General features: G+C 39.2%; 1 protein-coding gene across 1 annotated transcript in view; it reads right to left on the bottom strand.

Annotated features, from left to right (window-relative positions):
- CTNNA3 (catenin alpha 3) overlaps positions 1-18,892 on the bottom strand; it is a gene marked incomplete at both ends in the record, with an annotated part of 521,829 nt that overhangs the window by 169,282 nt on the left and 333,655 nt on the right. Inside the window, one exon of the mRNA XM_082486059.1 lies at positions 7,640-7,732. Coding sequence (XP_082342185.1) covers positions 7,640-7,732 — 93 coding nt within the window. The remainder of the gene's footprint in view (positions 1-7,639; positions 7,733-18,892) is intronic.

Genomic DNA, 18,892 nt, shown 5'->3' on the forward strand with positions numbered 1-18,892 from the left:
CACAGAAAATCCACTTGCAGATCACGTTCTCTCTCTTTGCCTTCTTTAATGACATTTAAACATTTTAGTTTCCAGGAAGAAATCACAAAAACACAAGAAGGGTATTCATCTGCCGTCTTGAATTTGATGCTACTTCTATAGAAACCATGTAAAAGCTCAATTTAAAAACTTGGAAGCTCATCAGAGATGTGAATCAGCCAAAATTTGTAAGATTCAGCTCTTCACACTTCTCCAGGTCAGACACTTCCCTGAGATAAATGCTAGGATTTCCCCAAATCATTAAGTCTGACCCTGCATCAGCGTCAGAGGGAAAAGGTAGGTATGCGAGGAAAAGAAGAAAAAGTAAAAAAAAAATATTCTCGTCCCTTTGCTTTCCAAGCTTGTGCAGAAAACACTAAAAATTGCCAAAAACCTTGTCCCTTAGCTGCAGATCACATGACCTACATGCACATACAAGAATGTGGACCATGCAGCCCCACCCTGTCAATGCTGCAGCTACCTCAAACTTATGTCTACTTCATTCACTTCTTTCGGTGCTTGCCAGACTAAGTGCTTGCGTCTGTTCCCCACCATCTACATCACCTGCTGCCTTCAGGGTGCTGAAGCACCCACAGGGATCCCCACCACACTTCCAGTATTCCAGTTGAAAAACCATCTGAAAATTAGGTAAAGAGCTGATAATAGAGATATGCTCAATGCACAGAACAAAGTCGTGTCAGATGGAACTATGTATCAATGATTTTAGCTGCTTCTTTCAACAAGAAGAATGTGCTCCCTTCTCAAACTATGCTATTTATACCTTTCTATTTCTATTACTGCATGCTATAGCTATTTATATTCTCTGTTCTTCGTTGCTGTCCACCCTTCTCAACAACCATGCAAAACTACATCTCTTAACAGCGGTATTGTTTTGCTGTCTTGTACTACTCTAAGCTTTCCTACTGTATGACCACCCTACTCCCCACGCTCAGTAGGGCTTTTTTATCACAACTCTCTAATAACGATGTTTTATTGCCTGCCTTTCCTTCCCCAGCATTCTGCTGTAGGACTGTCACCAACAAAATGTGGCATCTCAGGAAAACTTTATAAATTCAGAAAAAAGGATGAAGGTGAAGAGATAAAAAAGAAATACCTTTCCAGGACTAATACTTTCAAGTTTCAAAGGCACAAGGGAAAATAAATTGTTTATAAAACATTCATAGCACTTTTGTGCAGTACGAATCTACAGCAAATGCCCTCCAGCAACTTAAACCTCAATCATTCTCATGTCTTATGTCCACTAACTGCAGGTGGGGCAAGCAGAAGAGAGGATAAAACAGAGCAGCTTCTCTATTACTACAGAAGTTCAGGCTACTCAACTTCTTATTATGGTATTTTCATTTAATATTACAAACTGAGAATTTGTTGAGGATGCTGTTCTAACACAACAGGTGCTGGAAGATGAAAGTTGAGACTGAAAACCTCAAGGCATTTTGTACTTAATTATTTTCTCTCCAAGTACCATCATAAAATAGCCAAGCAGCCACATCCAACATGGGAGTCAGCCATTTTATTAAGAATTTACTAACAGTAGATTTTGCAGTGTGATTTTACCGAATGGTGTTAAATAACATAATCCAAACAATTACTTAAAAGATGACAGATATACCTGCCTAGAAATAAACACACTGACTTGGACTGTGAAAGTGCTGAAATTTCACATGGAAAACTGCACTAATATTGGATGTTTACCAGAATGTTCTTTCTGTGGCAAAGGGGAGAGCCCCCCTTTAAAAAGTAGTGATTCTGTGTTTTATCCAATTTCCACATTGAATTCTATATTGAAAGAAAACTTACACCTTAGCAAAACAAACCCAGCAAAAAGCCAGACACCCAGAACCAGTCCTAACACACTGCAAACCAAAACAATAATCAGCCTGATTTACAGCAGAATACTAACAGGGCTGCTTACAGGAGCAAAGCAATAAGAAATATGAACAGAACACTAATCTTTTGTCCCTGAAAGTTTTTAGAGTGAGGGAAGATGAGTCTATACATATATTTTTATGCTCCAAAATTTAAACAGAAGCACTGGAAATTTCTGAGACATCCTGCAAGAGTGGGAACACACCATAACACCCTGTGTCCTTTCTAACCTGTCGCAAAGACAGCGGCCTCTCTCCCAAATACCCCATGAAGTTGTGCAGGAGTTCACAAGTGAAATCAGGTGATTTGAGCTCTCCTGTAAATAGCACCGAGAATAACAGAAGTATTAAGCAGTTTCTTAAATTTTGATCAGTGAATTTAGAAGCCTAAATAGAAGACAGACTCTTCTAATGGAATTTGGATAAAGAAGAGCAAATTACAGGGCCAAATGAAGTCAGTCCATGTGTCCCTGCTAACCGAAGCTGGTGTAAAACAGCAAAGGGCTTTCTCTAAGAGGAAGTTTAGTTTCATAAGCATGGAATCTAACAGAGAAACACCCTTTTTTTTTTTTTTTTTTTTTTTAAGATCAGATCTTTCAATATGTATACTTTGTAATAATGCAATTCTCCCATTTTAGAAGTTGTCAGAAATCTGGTGTGCAGTATTTTCAGAAGGTTTTTGCAAGATCTCAAAAGTAAGTCTGCTGTTATGAGTCATCACTCTGAGTTGCTAGAGTCTAAGCTCAACTGTTCTGGATTTCTCACTCCTTTTCATATACCTACAGAATTATGGATTTAGTTAGAACCTAATTAGCTTTTTCGTGTTTATTACAGCTTCTTCCTCAAAATTGAACTAGAAGTGTTGTAGTAACCGGACTAACAAACTTATGCCTCTGTTTCCAAGTACGTCAACTTAACTTCTTGCACAGTATTTTGTTAAGGCGTAAGAGAAACGGTAGGTGCAGACATACAAAGTAAACAAGGGTGGGAGGGAAGGGAAATGAATGGGCACTAAATGAACAAGAGAAGACATTTCTACTGAATGAGAAATAGGATAACGGAGAAACAAAACACACTTAGATACCCATTTGCTGACTATTACAAACTCAATAAACCAATATGAATAGGCCATCCACCTGGATCCCCGAGAGCCATGAGGTCTTACAGTGGCTGTGCAGCTGATGCTCTGTCATTAGAAGTCCACTCACCTCCCCTACTTCCAAATGGTTTCTTCAGAATGGTGTAGGGCTGTGGCAGGCAACAAATAGCTTCTTAAACTCTGAACACTTAGAGGCTGCAGATAACTGGGGCAGGGGAAGAAGGTGGTCTGAAATCTCGAGTTCAAGCCTGGTACTAGCTAGCTGCAACTGGTATGCACTGGTTTTAAATTCTATAAACATCTCAACTAAACAAAACTGACATATCCCGAGTTGTTCAATAAATAAAGAGACACAAAGCAGCCAGGAGGTGGATCACACTTCATGCTTCTGCACACACACACTTAGATTGGTAAACATCAAGGGTTTAGGGGACCCAAAAATGGCTGATGAAGATCCTGGCTAGAGAAACACAGTCCTGGAAGTGAAGAAACATCCTGGAGGTCAGGAAAATACACTGAGACACATACTGAGAGACACCCAGGGACCCCGGATGGTAAGGCCCGAGACAGACAACTGCAAGCAGCTGTACAGGACAAAAGCATCGTAACTTTCTGCCCAACCTTCCTGGACTAGCAGCAATCACTGCTGGGAATCACAAGGCCATTGTTCATCCTGTGTACTCAGCAAATGATGTGTAATGGGCACTACTTTTTAGCTAATAGCTCCCATACCCAGATATACAAAGATAAGATTTAGGCAGGCAGCAATCTCAGAGCCAGTATCACTATCTGAGTGTGCACACTTCACATCAGAAGTGACCTCAAATTTAACTGGCTCTGCGTGCATTTCACATCCACCGAATTGATGCCTTCCACATAAGACATTCTGCATCAACAATAGCTAGCTATAAAGAAGGACATTTATGTCTTTGCAAACTTTCTTCATGGCTTAGGAACTAGTTCTGAAATATGCTGTAATATCTACTTTAGGTTCTGATATATTCCTGGTTAGGTGCAAGTTAAGAAGAGAAATAAGGTGATACCTTCACATTTAAAATAGCTCAAGATACAGACTTTTTGTTTTTAAAGGCTGTTTTCCTTCGTCTCCATTTTTATTTTTAAACACAAAGAGCAACTCAACCTCTAATGGATTTCCTGTTGCGTAGATTTCCTTCTCACCTAATAGCTTTCTAACTACATAGTTTGTCTCTACCTCTCAATATTTAGAGAGGAACAGAACTCACTAAAAACACCAAGATCTGAGGTTCCGGTTGTACCAGTGTATACCGTGTCTTTTTTTAAAGATCTAATAAAAATATTGCATGGGATTGAACGGTTTTTGAAAGTTTATTTATCACCAAATAAACATTAAGCTAAACCATGAGCATTCATGTATTTTTCCTGAATTTTGCTTCCTTGCACGATGTACCAGAACAGGCATGGCTCACTGCAGAAGTAATCACCCTGCGCCATTTCGGTAACTAGTAGTAAGCTCTAGCAAGATCTGAGTCAGCATGATCTCATCTTCAAAGAGAGTGAGCCTAAAATTCACTTTTTTGGGTATGGTTCTGCCAAAACAAGCCCAAACCTTCTGCTCCTTAAAACTCTCCAGGGTCTTTATGCTAATAAAAAGGCTCTAGCCAGAGCCCTTTGACATGCTGAAGCTCTTCCCAGCTGCTGCTTTGAGACTAGCCACTTCTGATCTCCATTCTGAAACATCTGTTCCAGCTTTAGGCTCAAGGTCATTCTACCCCTCAAAAATAGTAGCACAGGATCTGTTTGCATTAACTCTCTTGGCACTCCCTGGCTTCCACTCCCTCAGGGAGGAAAATGTCATTATCTCTCATTATGTGCATCACAGCACCTCTGCTATGTATGTTTCTGACAAACATGAGTTTCAGAGAGAACAAGCACACCTTCACCTACCTTGGCTCCTGTTCAGTCTTGCTTCTTTGCTCTTCCCCCACCACTGTATCCTTATCCTAGGTTAACTCACGTATCTACAGCCTTCAACTCCATCCACGATCTGATCAACAGCTTCCTTCTCACCTCCTCCTTCCTTCAGAGCCTATTGCAAAGGGCATCCTTATTCCTCAAACTTATCCCTCAGCAGAGCTCCCCAACCCAGCAAAACCAGAGGCCTACCTAAAGAAAGGTAGGAGGACCTAGAGTCCCAACACAGAAGCCAAGTAACAAGCTAGATCCTCCTTATACATAAACACACCGTTTTTTCCAAGTCTTTTCTCCCTTGTTCCTCTTGTTGGCCTGGTGTGTCTGACATACCTGTTGAACCACTCAAAAGCCGATTATCCCAAATATGATGTAAACGTAAAAACCCATCAAGAATTTCGACAGAGAAGCCAGACCCTTTCCGGTTTCCTACATTTAGAGTATTTTTCCATCTCTACGTTGACAGGTTTACCCTCTACCAGGTATCTTTGCCTATTCCAGAGGACTATTAGAGGAACCCGAGACTTCTTCAAATGTGCCACTGAACTGAAGCATAAGGGAAACAAACCCAATATCTGCATTAGCAAAACAGCTCTGCAGATGTGTTAACATTGCTATTCAAAACAAGAATTTTGTTTGCTTTTCTGGGTTCTTTTCCTTTTCTTTCCTTCTCAATGCATGTAATGAGGTCATGATTCCACCTAGAACAAGTGACACTGTCGATTTTACCTACCTGATAACGCTCAAGAGAAAAAGCTAATAACATGAACAGAAATAATTTTTCCTTTGTCAAAACACACACTAGCAGCTCTTTATTTCTTTATTCTATCCATTATTATTGATTTAACATTAAATATTATTAAAATTCATTTCTCATTAAATATTCATGCAATTTCAAGAACAGGCGTTACGTGTTTCGTATTAGCTCTAACATACATGTCTAGCTTATTTAATTTACTGAGCAGTCAAAATATTTGCTAATAATATCACTTGAGGAAAAAAAAAAAAATACGGTCAGAGCTCAGAATCAACCCTCTACATTTTAACTACATGAATGAATTTTAACAATTAAAAGGCTTTTAGGCTTTCCTTCCGGGTTTGCCAATTCTGTATCTGCTTTTTTCCCCAATGTTAAATGGGAAGTTTTGCTGGTCAAATCTGCAGAAGTCCCAAGACTCCAAGGTGTTTTCTGTAGATATTGTTTTTGTTGCTGGTTTTTGGTTGGTGTCTTTGGAGTGTGGGGTTTTGGGTGTTTTTTTCTCCCATTTTAATTCAACCATTTCAGATTTCAATCCAAATATTTTTCAGAGCGCATAAAATCTCATTTTTTACTCTAACAATTTAACAACATTGGGGAGTTCTACATGCAAATTTCCCCATCCCAAACTCTAATTGATATGCCCTGCAGGGATCTTAAGAGATAATTATTTTCCCTGTGGAGAATTTTTAAATGATATGGCATAATCTGATTTACTGAAAAATGCAGAAGCCTTATTCTGCTATTTCTTACCTAGGTAAAATGCCAATTGCTTTCACAGGGAATGGTCCTTATCTAAGAAAGCAGCAAATCCTGCACAATGATCACACAATTAATAGTAATATAACCTTATCACGTGCACACCACATTCTCCATTTAGAATAATCTATAATCATGAACTAATTCACCCCTGTTTTATCTTGAGGTTTAAAAAAAGGGAAAAAAAAAAAAAAAACAAACAAGAAACTTCCATTTTACTATAAGAAATTAAAACCCTAGCAACTTTAATGGCTGTGGAGAAAATCAATATTTTAGTCAAAAGTAAATTTTAGGAGTTTCTGGTATCAGATGCAATACTGAAAGTGCACGTTTTCAATTAAAAAGCTACATCTGGTTGCATGATAATGTATTATAAAGGTGCACTTGTGCCCCTGGAGAAACAAAGAAGCCGGAAGAAGCTATTAATGAGTTCTTCTTACAAGCCAGCAATCTTCTTATAAAACCAGTAACACATTAAAATCAAATAGAGTCGTATGTTAAACACAGAACTGTGAAAGTTATAAAAATAGACTTTGAAACCAAACAATTGAAGAGAAAACACGGATTTGTGGTATTTTCAGAACATCACATTTCCTTGATAGAAGTTTTTCACCAAGTCTCGCATTTACTCAACAGGCATTAAGTGTATTTCTCAAGCTTGTAATTGAACATATTATTAATATTTGCTCTTCACCTTCTAAGTCAACTAAATTTAGCACTCGAACACACAAAAGATACTTTAACATTCACATACGCAAAAAAACAGTATCCAGAGGTAATAATATTTCAAGTTAATGGTCAACAGATGTATGGCTTTCTAAAAGTAAAAATAGCCTCAATTTGCCTGTAATGTTACACTGTTCATTCAATCAGTTTTGATGTCAGAAACAGAACAGCATGTTTCTTCAACTGCAGTTTTTACGAATTTTTAAAACTCTGAATCAGTACATACTATTAACAATTCCTATGTTAACCACTAAGAAAAAATAAACAAGTTAACTGAGTATTTGCCTTTGATTTATCATTTGGTCTCCATTTACTACACTAAATAGCTGTGTAAATGGAATGTGAATTTAGAATGAAGGAGCACGACCAAAGACCTATGTTGTGTGACAAAAATTCAGTGTATGCTCAGTGCGCTGTAATGGGAATTAATTGAAAAAGTCATACCTGTGGGCACAAAGTCTCTATGTGATTAGCTGCCATTTGGACGATTTTCATTCCCTCTTCATTTGTTGACAGTGAACAAGCAAGATTAGCAACCTTAAATAAACAAACAAACAGTTTCGTAAGCAAGCATTCATCCCCAGACTCTCAAACTTGCCAAAAACATCTCTGCTAGAAAGCCTTCACTAATTGGGGAAATTAATTTGTCAAAGAACGTATTTGAAAAAGGAAACATGGGGTGGGAAGAGGTGTGGAAAAGGGTGACAGCAGAAATCTTATGACCTCTCCCCAATTAGGTTCAGTACATAATAGCTGCAGAGCGGTGTTTAGATACCATCAGCAAATTTCAAAGATCCCATGGCTTCAGCTAGATTGCTTGTGATTGTGCCTGTTAATTTTTCAGAGCCGTTCAAACCATGTTCAGCTCTTAAATTTCAAACTTACTTTTAAGACCTTAAAGATTAAATAACATTTGCCTTGATTTGTGGTAACGAAATACAGAATGATTTATGCCCTGAGCTATCCACAGATCATTATTTCAATTAGTGGTATGATTTTCCACTGAAATAGTTGTACCAGTGCAATTTACACTGAAAATGTATAAGGAAACTTGAAATCTGTGAAAGGAAAAGTCTATCTTTGATTTTATTTTACTATACACCATGGAGATACAGCTTCCTTTATAGAAAAAATGCTCCACAGTTCAACAAGTTTGAAAAGATCCAGGAAAAAGAGCACTCGTTTCACCTCACTGCAACTCAGCATCAACAGGCTGTAACAGACAGGCTTGACAAAGGCAAAAGAGCGTTTGGGATACTGGGATCCAGTAGACCTACTGAAGTCATACAAGGTCCTTATGTAAACTACTACATACTTGTTAGTCTTCACAGCCTTCACTGAAGTAGCTGTATTACATACATATCATTCCAATGTTAATGTAGATCAAGAACTGCCTGAGAAACAGGCCTCTGTCTGTAGTGTTACAAATACCAAGATATGCATAGTTAATTTATAATTATTAATTAAACACAGATATGCATAGTTAATTTATAATTATTCAAAATTCATGCAATGAGTGCTACAGTCCAGCTGCTCAAAAGAAAAAAGCAAGTTTTCATTTATCAACATTTTAGGACACGATCTCTAACAGTAGTTGAATGACGATCTATTATCAAAGACTTTTATTATTCTTACTTAATTGATGTAAGTAATTACAAGGAATTAGTTAGTGCACAGCCAAATTAATTATCTTCCTATCCAAAATTCAAGAGACTAAGTAAGACATTTTCTGAAGAGGATGAGGGCTAGAATGCATGGCCATCCATGTACACCTACACCCGTGTGGAAATACTGTCTAAACCTATTCCTGGTATTCCAATATAACTCACTGGTTCCTCACCCATGTGATACGTTACTTTGTCCATATAAAAAGGTTAAGACTGAAGAAATCCAATTTTCAAAGATGCCCTCAAACTGTATGTTCTTTAATTTTAAGGAAACCGCCACGGTTTTTTAACATAATATTTGACCAAAATTGTTTCTGATACTAAGCTTCCCCTCCTGACTCTTCAGCTCTAAGTTACCTTCAGAAGTTTTGGTATCGTGACAATACAACTTTAAATGACACTACTCCCTTCCCCCCCAAAAAAATCATATATTTTTCTTTGGATTGAAGGTCAAGGTTTTCCAATATTGGTTACAACAACTAATTCACATCGGTTTTAATATTTTAATTTCTTTGACTCCGTCACTGAGCTGCTTGTGTATCCCAAATGTAACACTGCATTCATTCACACTGCATTATTATACCATCACATATAAAAAGAAGCACTCCACAAGTCTCAGTGCAAATATTATTGACCTATTTCTTAAAAGAGCTCCTCAATGCTTAAAGGAGTAACATTTCGAAGGTTTTAAGGAAAAAAAAAAAAAAAAAAAAAAAAAAAGGCATTACAAGAGGACGAAATAGACTCTCAGCAGCTTTTTCTCTTTGACAAGGTTCCTCATGTTTTCCAATTTCGTTTCACAGTTCCCAGAAAAACTTTAATTTCTTGGGATCCGCTGCAAACATATGCAATGTGTAGTTTCTGTTCATCAGTAAGAACAGTTTTAAGACTGAGTGCTCTGCTGTGCCATAAAAGTTTTGTCCCTGTCTTGACGTGCAAAGCAGATACAGAGACAGCTTAAAAACAATTTTTTAGCCTGTTTCCCAGTTGCACTGGCTGAAACATCTTGGTACAAATCCAGTTCTTGACATAAATTGTTTCATAGAAACATAGAGATAGAAATAATAATCATAGAAATAATAATTTAGGTTGGAAGAGGTTTCCAGAGCTCATGTAGTCCAACCCCCTGCTCTAAATATGAGAATGAACTCTGAACCGATCTGTGCCAACGGCTCTATGTAGCAGATCAGCACCTGGGGACAAATTACATGTATGTTACCAGATCACGTCGAAGATTAGAAAGGTAAAAAAGCATAGCTCCTCTCTGACAAAACATGCTCAGGATGGGAAGGATCTCTTAATCCTCTCTCCCCCTCTCCCACTCCCCAGTAAACTGCCGCACTGCCTCACCACCTGTTTCATTCTCAGTTGAGCTTTACTGTTCATTTGTCCACGCTGAAAACTAAGGATTAAATAAGCCCCTGAGGATTTTTTTCCGTCAAACTCATTGCATGACATCCCAAAACCAGGAGTATTTTCTTGGGAATAGTCTGCCAACTAACCGAATTCCTTTTATGCGAGTTGTACAAAATGAAGCAACGTGGTCTTTAGATGTGATCCTCCTCGCTCCACCAGTAAGAGCTCAGTTTCTTCTCATTACACTTTTACTGTAAATCACTACGGACGACTAAGTTGTTAATTCCAAGAAAACTGATGTTTCCTCTTCTTGGTGAAGACTTCCTAGTCATAGTAAATACCTCCTGTCAAGAAATTCCTTTCACTGAGACCTTCCAAAGCTTCCAAAGCTCTGCCTACCTTGAAATTAACAAGGTCCTTCACCACACCGCAGGGTAAGCCTAAAGTTCGGTCTTTGTAAAATCTTCTGGCACAGCGTGAAGAACTCTCTGGTAACCCAATCCCTCCCATTGATAACCCTATAGATATTCTTAAGGCAATGCTGGGAGCATGTATAGCCTTAGATGACGAATGCTCTGTTGATATTTAAGTGTTTGGAATACACTCAATTGAAAACAAGCAAAAACAATGATAAGTCTAAAATAAAATCTGACACGTTTCAGATTCCAAGAAAATTTAACCTCCTGTCTCACAAGATTTCAAATACAATCTCTTCTAGAAAAGTTTAAAATACTGATCCTGTCATTTTGCCAGTCTTTTTTTTTTTCTTTTTAATGCCTGTAATAAAGATCGGAACAAGAACCTACTGGTGTTCCTCAAAACTAAGCACAAGTACTTCTTATACATACCTCTTGATAACACTAACCAGATACACTGTCACTTTAACGTGTATATGAATTTAACAAGCCACTGATGTGATGACCATAATGTTGGGGGTTAAAAGGGCCTAAATCAAGGTGAGGATCTTGCTTTGCCAGAAGTTTCACAAAAGGCAAAATACCTCAAAGACATTCTGATCCAGCAAGCTTTGTCTTTGTAACTGCCAAAGAGACAGGAACCAAATACAAACAAATGAATTTGGCAGGGTGGGGAAGACATGATGACACAGATGGACAAAAATACAATAAAGCAATCCATTGAGGTAGAGATTAATCCTGAGTAATCACAGTTCAGAAGATACTTCATTTGTAGCAGTTGAGAGCAACTAAATACTGAACTGGGGAACAACATTTAAATTTCAGCATTACAGTAGACCAAATGGCTTTTGATATAAATTATATACTCTACGTAAATTGATTTTAATTGTTAGTCTGCTCTCCTCCAACTATAAATGAAAAATGGTACTTACATATTCTCTGCTTCTAATTTTGTGGTATACTGAACTGTCTTCTGCAAGTTTATTACATGTTCTTAGCTTCTACCACTAGCTTTTTTCATGAAGCCTTGAAAAGTCTTTTGAGGAAAATGACTGTTCATGCAAAAAAATGTCATGGAAAAAACTAGGAAGGTCAACAATAAATAATGGCTCTATACTTTTTAAGGAAAAGGCTACAATTATGTATGTCTGTCTCCCAGTCACTGCTGCATTTTTATATGCATTTATGATTACTATGTGTGGTTTTATGAGCTTAATAAAATTCACATAGACTGGAATATTTGTTTAGAGTGGAAAAAACATATTCCTGGGGACTGAAAACTTACCTCCAGTGGGCAATATAATAGTATCACAGTGTTGCTTAGTTTCCAATCCATTTTCTACTGTAAAACTTAATTTCTTTCTAGATCAAGTCAAACAGTAATAGTGAGCTATTTATAAGATGCTGCCAGAGCTTATATGTTATTTTTGCATTGTTTGTAAAATGCTTTAGGATACCTTCAGGTCAGAAGTTACGCTACTGCTTTAATTTTTATTAGTTTTTGCTTTTGTGGGAACAAAGTTAGAAACTATACTAAAAAATGTATTTAACATACATTAAGTTGCTTTCCCTGTCTCTTTTAGCTTTTCACCTTCCATTCTTCCAGAAGGAGTCTTGAATCTGTGAATTTAACTACTGTGGGGTTGTACATGTCTGCAAGCCTCTTCACTCATCTTTCGGTTCCTTCTGCATTTCTCTTAATTTTGCAAGTCTCTCTCTCTTCCATTTTCTGCAGAACTGAATTACATAGTAGTCAGTTAATGCTATAATCACTACTGATGCAACAAAATTACCTCTACCTTGTACACCGCAGGCTTATCAGTGCCACTGTTCAACTATAACCATCTATCTTGTTAACATGAAGAAATTCCTGTGTTATGTAACTTTGTTTCCCGTAACGTTATTTGTCAAGCAGGCTAAAGATTCCATTTCCATAATTAATTAATAAAGCGTATTTGAATACCAATGGACGAGATTGGTTGGTTGTTGTTTTGTTGTTTTTTTTTTTAATCAACATAAACTGGTTGCAGGGGGTTATTCTAGATTTATTTCACATTCCATGTGCTTAGACAAGTCTTATCTCATGTAAGTTCATTTAGGATATTGTTTTGATAAACTGGGCCTCAACCAAAATAAAAATGGAAAATGAATTAAACAACTACTACACTCTGAGGCAAAGATCGCACATGTGTAATGGAGAATTCTGCACAGTAACATTTCAGAAATAATTTCCTTTTCAATAAAGGTGTCAGGCTTGATGCAGAGCCCCATTAAGCTTTCTCTCACTGCTTTGGGTCACAGTACATACAGCTGAAGAACTAAGCTAAGGATTCCTTCTCTAGACCTCACTGTGGAGAGCCCTGGTTACAACCAAAGAAAAGATACTGTATTTGGATTACATTTGTGCTCTGTGTCGTGGTTTGGGCCGAACCGGCCACTGGACGAACAACAGATGCTCTCCCCTACCTCACCAAAAAGAGGGGCAGGAGAGAGAGAGAGAGAAAGCACAAGACCGATGAGTTTAGAATAGACTAATCCATTTCAATGAAATATTAATAATAAAATAAAAAGAAAATAATGAAATATATGCAAAACCATATCAAGCTCCCACCATGACAATCACATCACCGGATGGCACTGGGGAAGTCCCAGACTGGACTCGGTGATGGATGGGAATTGGATTCCCGATCTGGATTCAGGATTGGGATCAAAGGCAGACCAACAGTTCTCCTCGGATGTTGGCCATTGAAGAAAGAGAGCGAGCTGACCTTTTGATCCCTCAGTTTTTATACTAAGCAGGAGGCATATGGGATGGAATACCCTGTTGGTCAGGTTTGGGTCACCCGTCCTGTCTGCTCTTCCTCACAGGTGTGACCCATCTACACTTTTCCGCTTCCAATGGGACAAATAACTTTAGCAACCAAAGTTAGCTGAAGAGTCTACCAAATAGAAACAGTCCATAGGCGTGGCTTATGTCTCACTGACAGTTTCCCCAAAAATGCACCATCCACACCAACACCAGGCTTAAGTCTACTAAAACAACCACAAAGTGGCCATGTGATGCCCGAAGAAAGGTCCTTCCATGGGCCCAAACAAAACAGCAGGTGAGGGTTCTAAATGTAAACTGCTTTATGAAATCTCTCCCTTAGCACAGTTTGCTGAAATGTTAGCAACAGAGGGCTTTCCAGCAGTACCACACGAGTAGAGAAATACAGAAAACGAGCATAGGACAAGGAAAACACTGACTAAATCCCAACCATTTTACGACCTTATCCCTTCTTCTTTCTTCATGCAGACAGAAAAAAACGCTGGTATAAAGACAAAAATTTATTTTAGCAACAGAGATGTTGTGTGTTATATTAAACCAGAAGCAAGCACAGTTTTCAAAAGGAGAAAGTGACTATCTAATTCTACAATAATGTAACCAATAACCGACCTTTTGCTTTTGTTTATCTCAGCCTGACAACAAACGTGGCAAATAAGATAGCAGTTAACCACAGAGCAAGAGAAAGAGGTAGTCAGTGATGCACATAATTAGCCAATTTCTTAAAATATCGAAGAGGAGTGACCAAAACTCACTGCCAGTCCTTGAGGGAATTGGGTACCACGTGCTCAAAAGTACTTTCAAACAGATTAGTGAGCTGGGCTTGACTGTCTGACACTAGCAGGATTTGATAAATATTTATCCCCAGTGAAAGCCAATAGGGACCAGGGTGGACCAACCAGTTCCCAAAACACATACATCATCTCAAATTGCAAACATCCCATGTATTTTCCAGTTTTTAAATAAAATAACATTTTACGAGAGGCAATATTTTGCCCGTTTCCCCCACCAACAACTAATATTTTTGTATCTTCCTAGGTGTTTCAGGGTAAAATTTCCAAATACCTCTTTCCTTCTACATGAACATTTCTTTTTTCCTTTCCTCCCTGCATGAAACCCTCTATCTCCTGCAACTAAATTATGAAGAGGCAAATATAACATATATAAAAAACTGTTGTTAGAATATTCAAGATTTCAGGCCCTTTTCCTCTGTAAGGTAACATCCAAACATACACATTAATATATTCTAATTTATTTTCTTATTACTCAGTATTCAAATATTCTACAAAACAGTATCTACTACCCTTGTTTTAAGCATCTTCTGTTAGACTAGATAACACATGGGTTTGTCATACAAATACCCAAGCATACTCGGGTGACCTTTGTTTCTCCTAGCCACAAAATCTTAGACTCTTCCTGTTGCCAGAATCAACATCTTCACCTCTTTGCCTCTGCCTGGTTAACTGAGATGGAAATTGATCCCAGGAGATGCAGCGTATTTCCTCCAAGATGCATACACCCTCTATTATTTAAATCAGTGTGAGCTAAGAAGACTCGGTATACTAACAAAATGAATGATCACAGCTCTCACTTAGCACTTAAGAAATATTAGTGGAGCAGGAGAGGAAACAGACTTCCTTCCAGCACTGATTACTTAAGTTACAATGCCAGAAAGTAATTTTTGATCTTTCATATCCATGTAAATGTTTTCAATTCCCTTGAAGTAGGACACCTGACACGTGTTAATAAATTTTTTTGAATGAGAAACAAAACATCACTCATATTTTGTTTGTCACTCAAAAGAGTTCAAACTAGAAGCAGTCCCTTACAAAAACGAGGTATTTTTCCTTTTAGGAAAACACCTGTGCTTTAAGCACACTGTTCTGACGCAACACCTGGGTTGGTTTAACGTGCTACAGACTTTTATTTACAAAAATGGAAGGTCAATCATACTAAGCACAAATTGATTAATTTGACAATACAAGAAAAACAGAGTTCACCTCTGGAAAGTTAAAGAGAAAAACCACTCAGAAATGTAATAAATACTCTATCACAAATACTTACCAAAAATCATGACAAAAGGGGTCGAGGTGGGGGAAACCCACCAACAAATCCCCAGATAATCAAAGAAAATGAAAGATCAGTGCAACAAAACATACCTTCAGAATTTAATTTCTCTCAGGATCAGCCCTTCACAGAACTTTTGCCTCCGCAGAAAAGTATGGGAATTCATTTTATATCTAACATTAATACCAACCACCTGCTTCAGCAATACAGAAAGTACATAGCAGTTTGTGAAATAGGTATTTTTTTTGCACAAAGAAGCCGTTAACCTATATTCCAGTTCATTCCCAACTATCATTAAACTACTGGTATGGAATTATACATGTGTGTGATCCTTGAGCACTTATAATCAAATTTAGGATGAGAATAATAGGAAAGTCAACAATAACACATTAGAACAATAGAATCATAGAATCATAGGGTTGGAAGGGACCTCTGGAGATCATCTAGTCCAACCCCCCTGCCAGAGCAGGGACACCTTAGAGCAGGTTGCACAGGAACACGTCCAGGTGGGTTTTGAATGTCTCCAGAGATGGAGACTCCACCATCTCCCTGGGCAGCCTGTTCCAATGCTCTACCACCCTTAAGGTAAAGAAGTTCCTCCTCATGTTTAGGTGGAACTTCCTATACTCAAATTTGTGCCCGTTACCTCTTGTCCTGTCACTGCGCACCACCGAAAAGAGCCTGGCCCCGTCCTCCTGGCACCCACCCTTCAAGTATTTATAAGCATGGATCAGGTCCTCCCTCAACCGTCTTTTTTCCAGACTAAAGAGACCCAATTCCCTCAGTCTTTCTTCATAAGAGAGGTGTTCCAGTCCCCTAATCATCTTGGTAGCCCTATGCTGCACCCTCTCCAGCAGTTCCCTCTCCTTCTTGATCCGGGGAGCCCAGAACTGGACACAGTACTCCAGGTGTGGCCTCACCAAGGCAGACTAGAGGGGGAGGATGACCTCCCTCGACCTGCTGGCTACACTCTTCTTGATGCACCCCAGGATGCCACTGGCCTTCTTGGCCACAAGGACACATTGCTGGCTCATGGTCATCCTGTTGTCCACCAGGACTCCCAGGTCTCTTTCTACAGAGCTGCTCTCCAGGAGGTCAGCCCCCAACCTGTACCAGTGAGGGTGCACTCTATCCCTTCATCCAAGTCATTGATGAATATATTGAACAGGACTGGACCCAGTACTGACCCCTGGGGAACACCACTTGTCACTGACCTCCAACTAGACTCTGCGCCCCTAACCACAACCCTCTGAGCTCTGTCTTGCAACCAGTTTTCTATCCACCTTACTGTCCATTCATCTAACTCACTCTTCCTAAGCTTCCCTATGAGGATGCTGTGGGAGACCGTGTCGAACGCCTTGCGGAAGTCAAGGTAGACCACATCTACCGCTCTTCCCTCATCTATCCATCCAGTCACACCATCATAGAAGGCTATCAGATTAGTCAGGCATGATTTCCCCTTGGTGAATCCATGCTGAGTACTTCTGATAGCCTTGTCTTCCTCCACGTGCCTTGAGATGACACCCAGGACAAGCTGTTCCATCATCTTTCCAGGGATGGAGGTGAGGCTGACCGGCCTGTAGTTCCCCAGGTCCTCCTTCTTGCCCTTTTTGAAGACCGGAGTGACACTGGCTTTCCTCCAGTCCTCAGGCACCTCGCCTGTTCTCCAGGACCTTTCAAAGATGGTGGAGAGTGGCCCAGCAATGACCTCTGCCAGCTCCCTCAGCACTCTCGGGTGCATCCCATCAGGGCCCATGGACTTGTGAATATCTAATTGACCTAACTGGTTCCTCACTTGATCCTCCCCAACCCAGGGGAAGTCTTTCTCTTTCCCCGTTACTTTCTCCAAGGCCTGGGACTCCTGAGGGCTTGGCCGGGTAGTAAAGACCGATGCAAAGAAGGCATTCAATAACTCCACCTTCTCCGCATCCTCCGTCACCACGGCTCCTGTCTCATTCAACAGTGGGCCCACAGCTTCTCTGGTCTTCCTTTTGCCTCCAATATACTTGAAGAAGCCCTTCCTGTTGAGCTTGACATCCCTTGCCAGGTTTAGTTCCAAGGCAGCCTTGGCTTTCCTTGTTTCATCTCTGCACACTCTGGCAGCATTCTTGTAATCTTCCCAAGGGGTTAGGCCATTCTTCCACTGAGTGTAAACTTCCTTCTTCCACTTGAGCTTGTTCTGAAGCTAGCTCCCTGCTCAACCAGGCAGGCCTCCTGCGTCCCTTGGCCGATTTCTTGCTCTTCGGGATGCACCGATCCTGAGCTTGGAGGAAGTGGTCTTTGAATACCAACCAGCTTTCTTGAGCCCCTTTGCCTTCCAGAGCCCTAGTCCACGGGATCTCCCCAAGCAGTTTCTTGAAGAGATCAAAGTTAGCCCTCCTGAAGTCTAAGGTTGTGATCTTGCTTCTTGTTGTTTTGTGTGTAGTATCCATGATCCTGAACTCTATCTTTTCATGATCGCATTGAGAGTTAGCTACAGCTGAATGAAGCTTGACATGCAAAATGTTAATGTATGTTAATGTACATGTCTAGTGAGAGGTGTCCCTGCTTACGGCAGGGGGGTTGAAACTCGATGATATTCAAGGTCCCTTCCAACCTAAGCCATTCTATGATTACCTAGAAGCATACATGAACTCTTCAGCAACAAAAGAAACATTTTCTTCTCCACAGCTGAAAAGAAATAAGACAAGGAGATACAAGCATATGCCTACTCAACAATACAAATTCAATTCACCATATTACCGGAAATGAAGTACCTCATATCAGCCATACAAACTTTGATATTAATTGTCATACATCCACCATTAACAGTACCTATTTTGTTTTCTGCAGGACAGTACTGTCTTGCAAATTGCATGTGACAAGTTCAAAACAGGTAAAACTATTCATCCCTTAAAACTCAATGCAGAATTCAGCATGCCCAGTTTCTCTCAAAAAAGTAATCTCTTCTTGAGACAAAAAACAAAATTTCATGATGATGCGCTGTCCTTTTGTTCACCGAGCTAAGAGCAAAAGGATTAACTTAGATACTTAATCCTGAAATAGTGCAGCCACTTTCTATTTCCCTGCAAACTACTGAATAACATAAGCAACAACCAAAGGAGTATTAAAACATACCAACGCATAGGAAAGGATTCTACTTTGACTTTACTTGTGAAAATCCCAAATACTATCACCGAAATTGGTTAACGAAATCAGCACTACAAAATAAATGCACAAATCCCATTCAACCATGGATGCCAGCATACCTGGTTAGTAAACTGGGACAACACAATGTCAATGAAGCCTGTATTTGCTAACTTACTATTAATGGTATAAATTGGTTAGTACTACAATGAAAATCTAATAGATAGAATGAATATGTAAC

The sequence above is a fragment of the Vanellus vanellus genome (assembly GCF_965231255.1).
Source record: "Vanellus vanellus genome assembly, chromosome: 7".
Taxonomy (NCBI): domain Eukaryota; kingdom Metazoa; phylum Chordata; class Aves; order Charadriiformes; family Charadriidae; genus Vanellus; species Vanellus vanellus.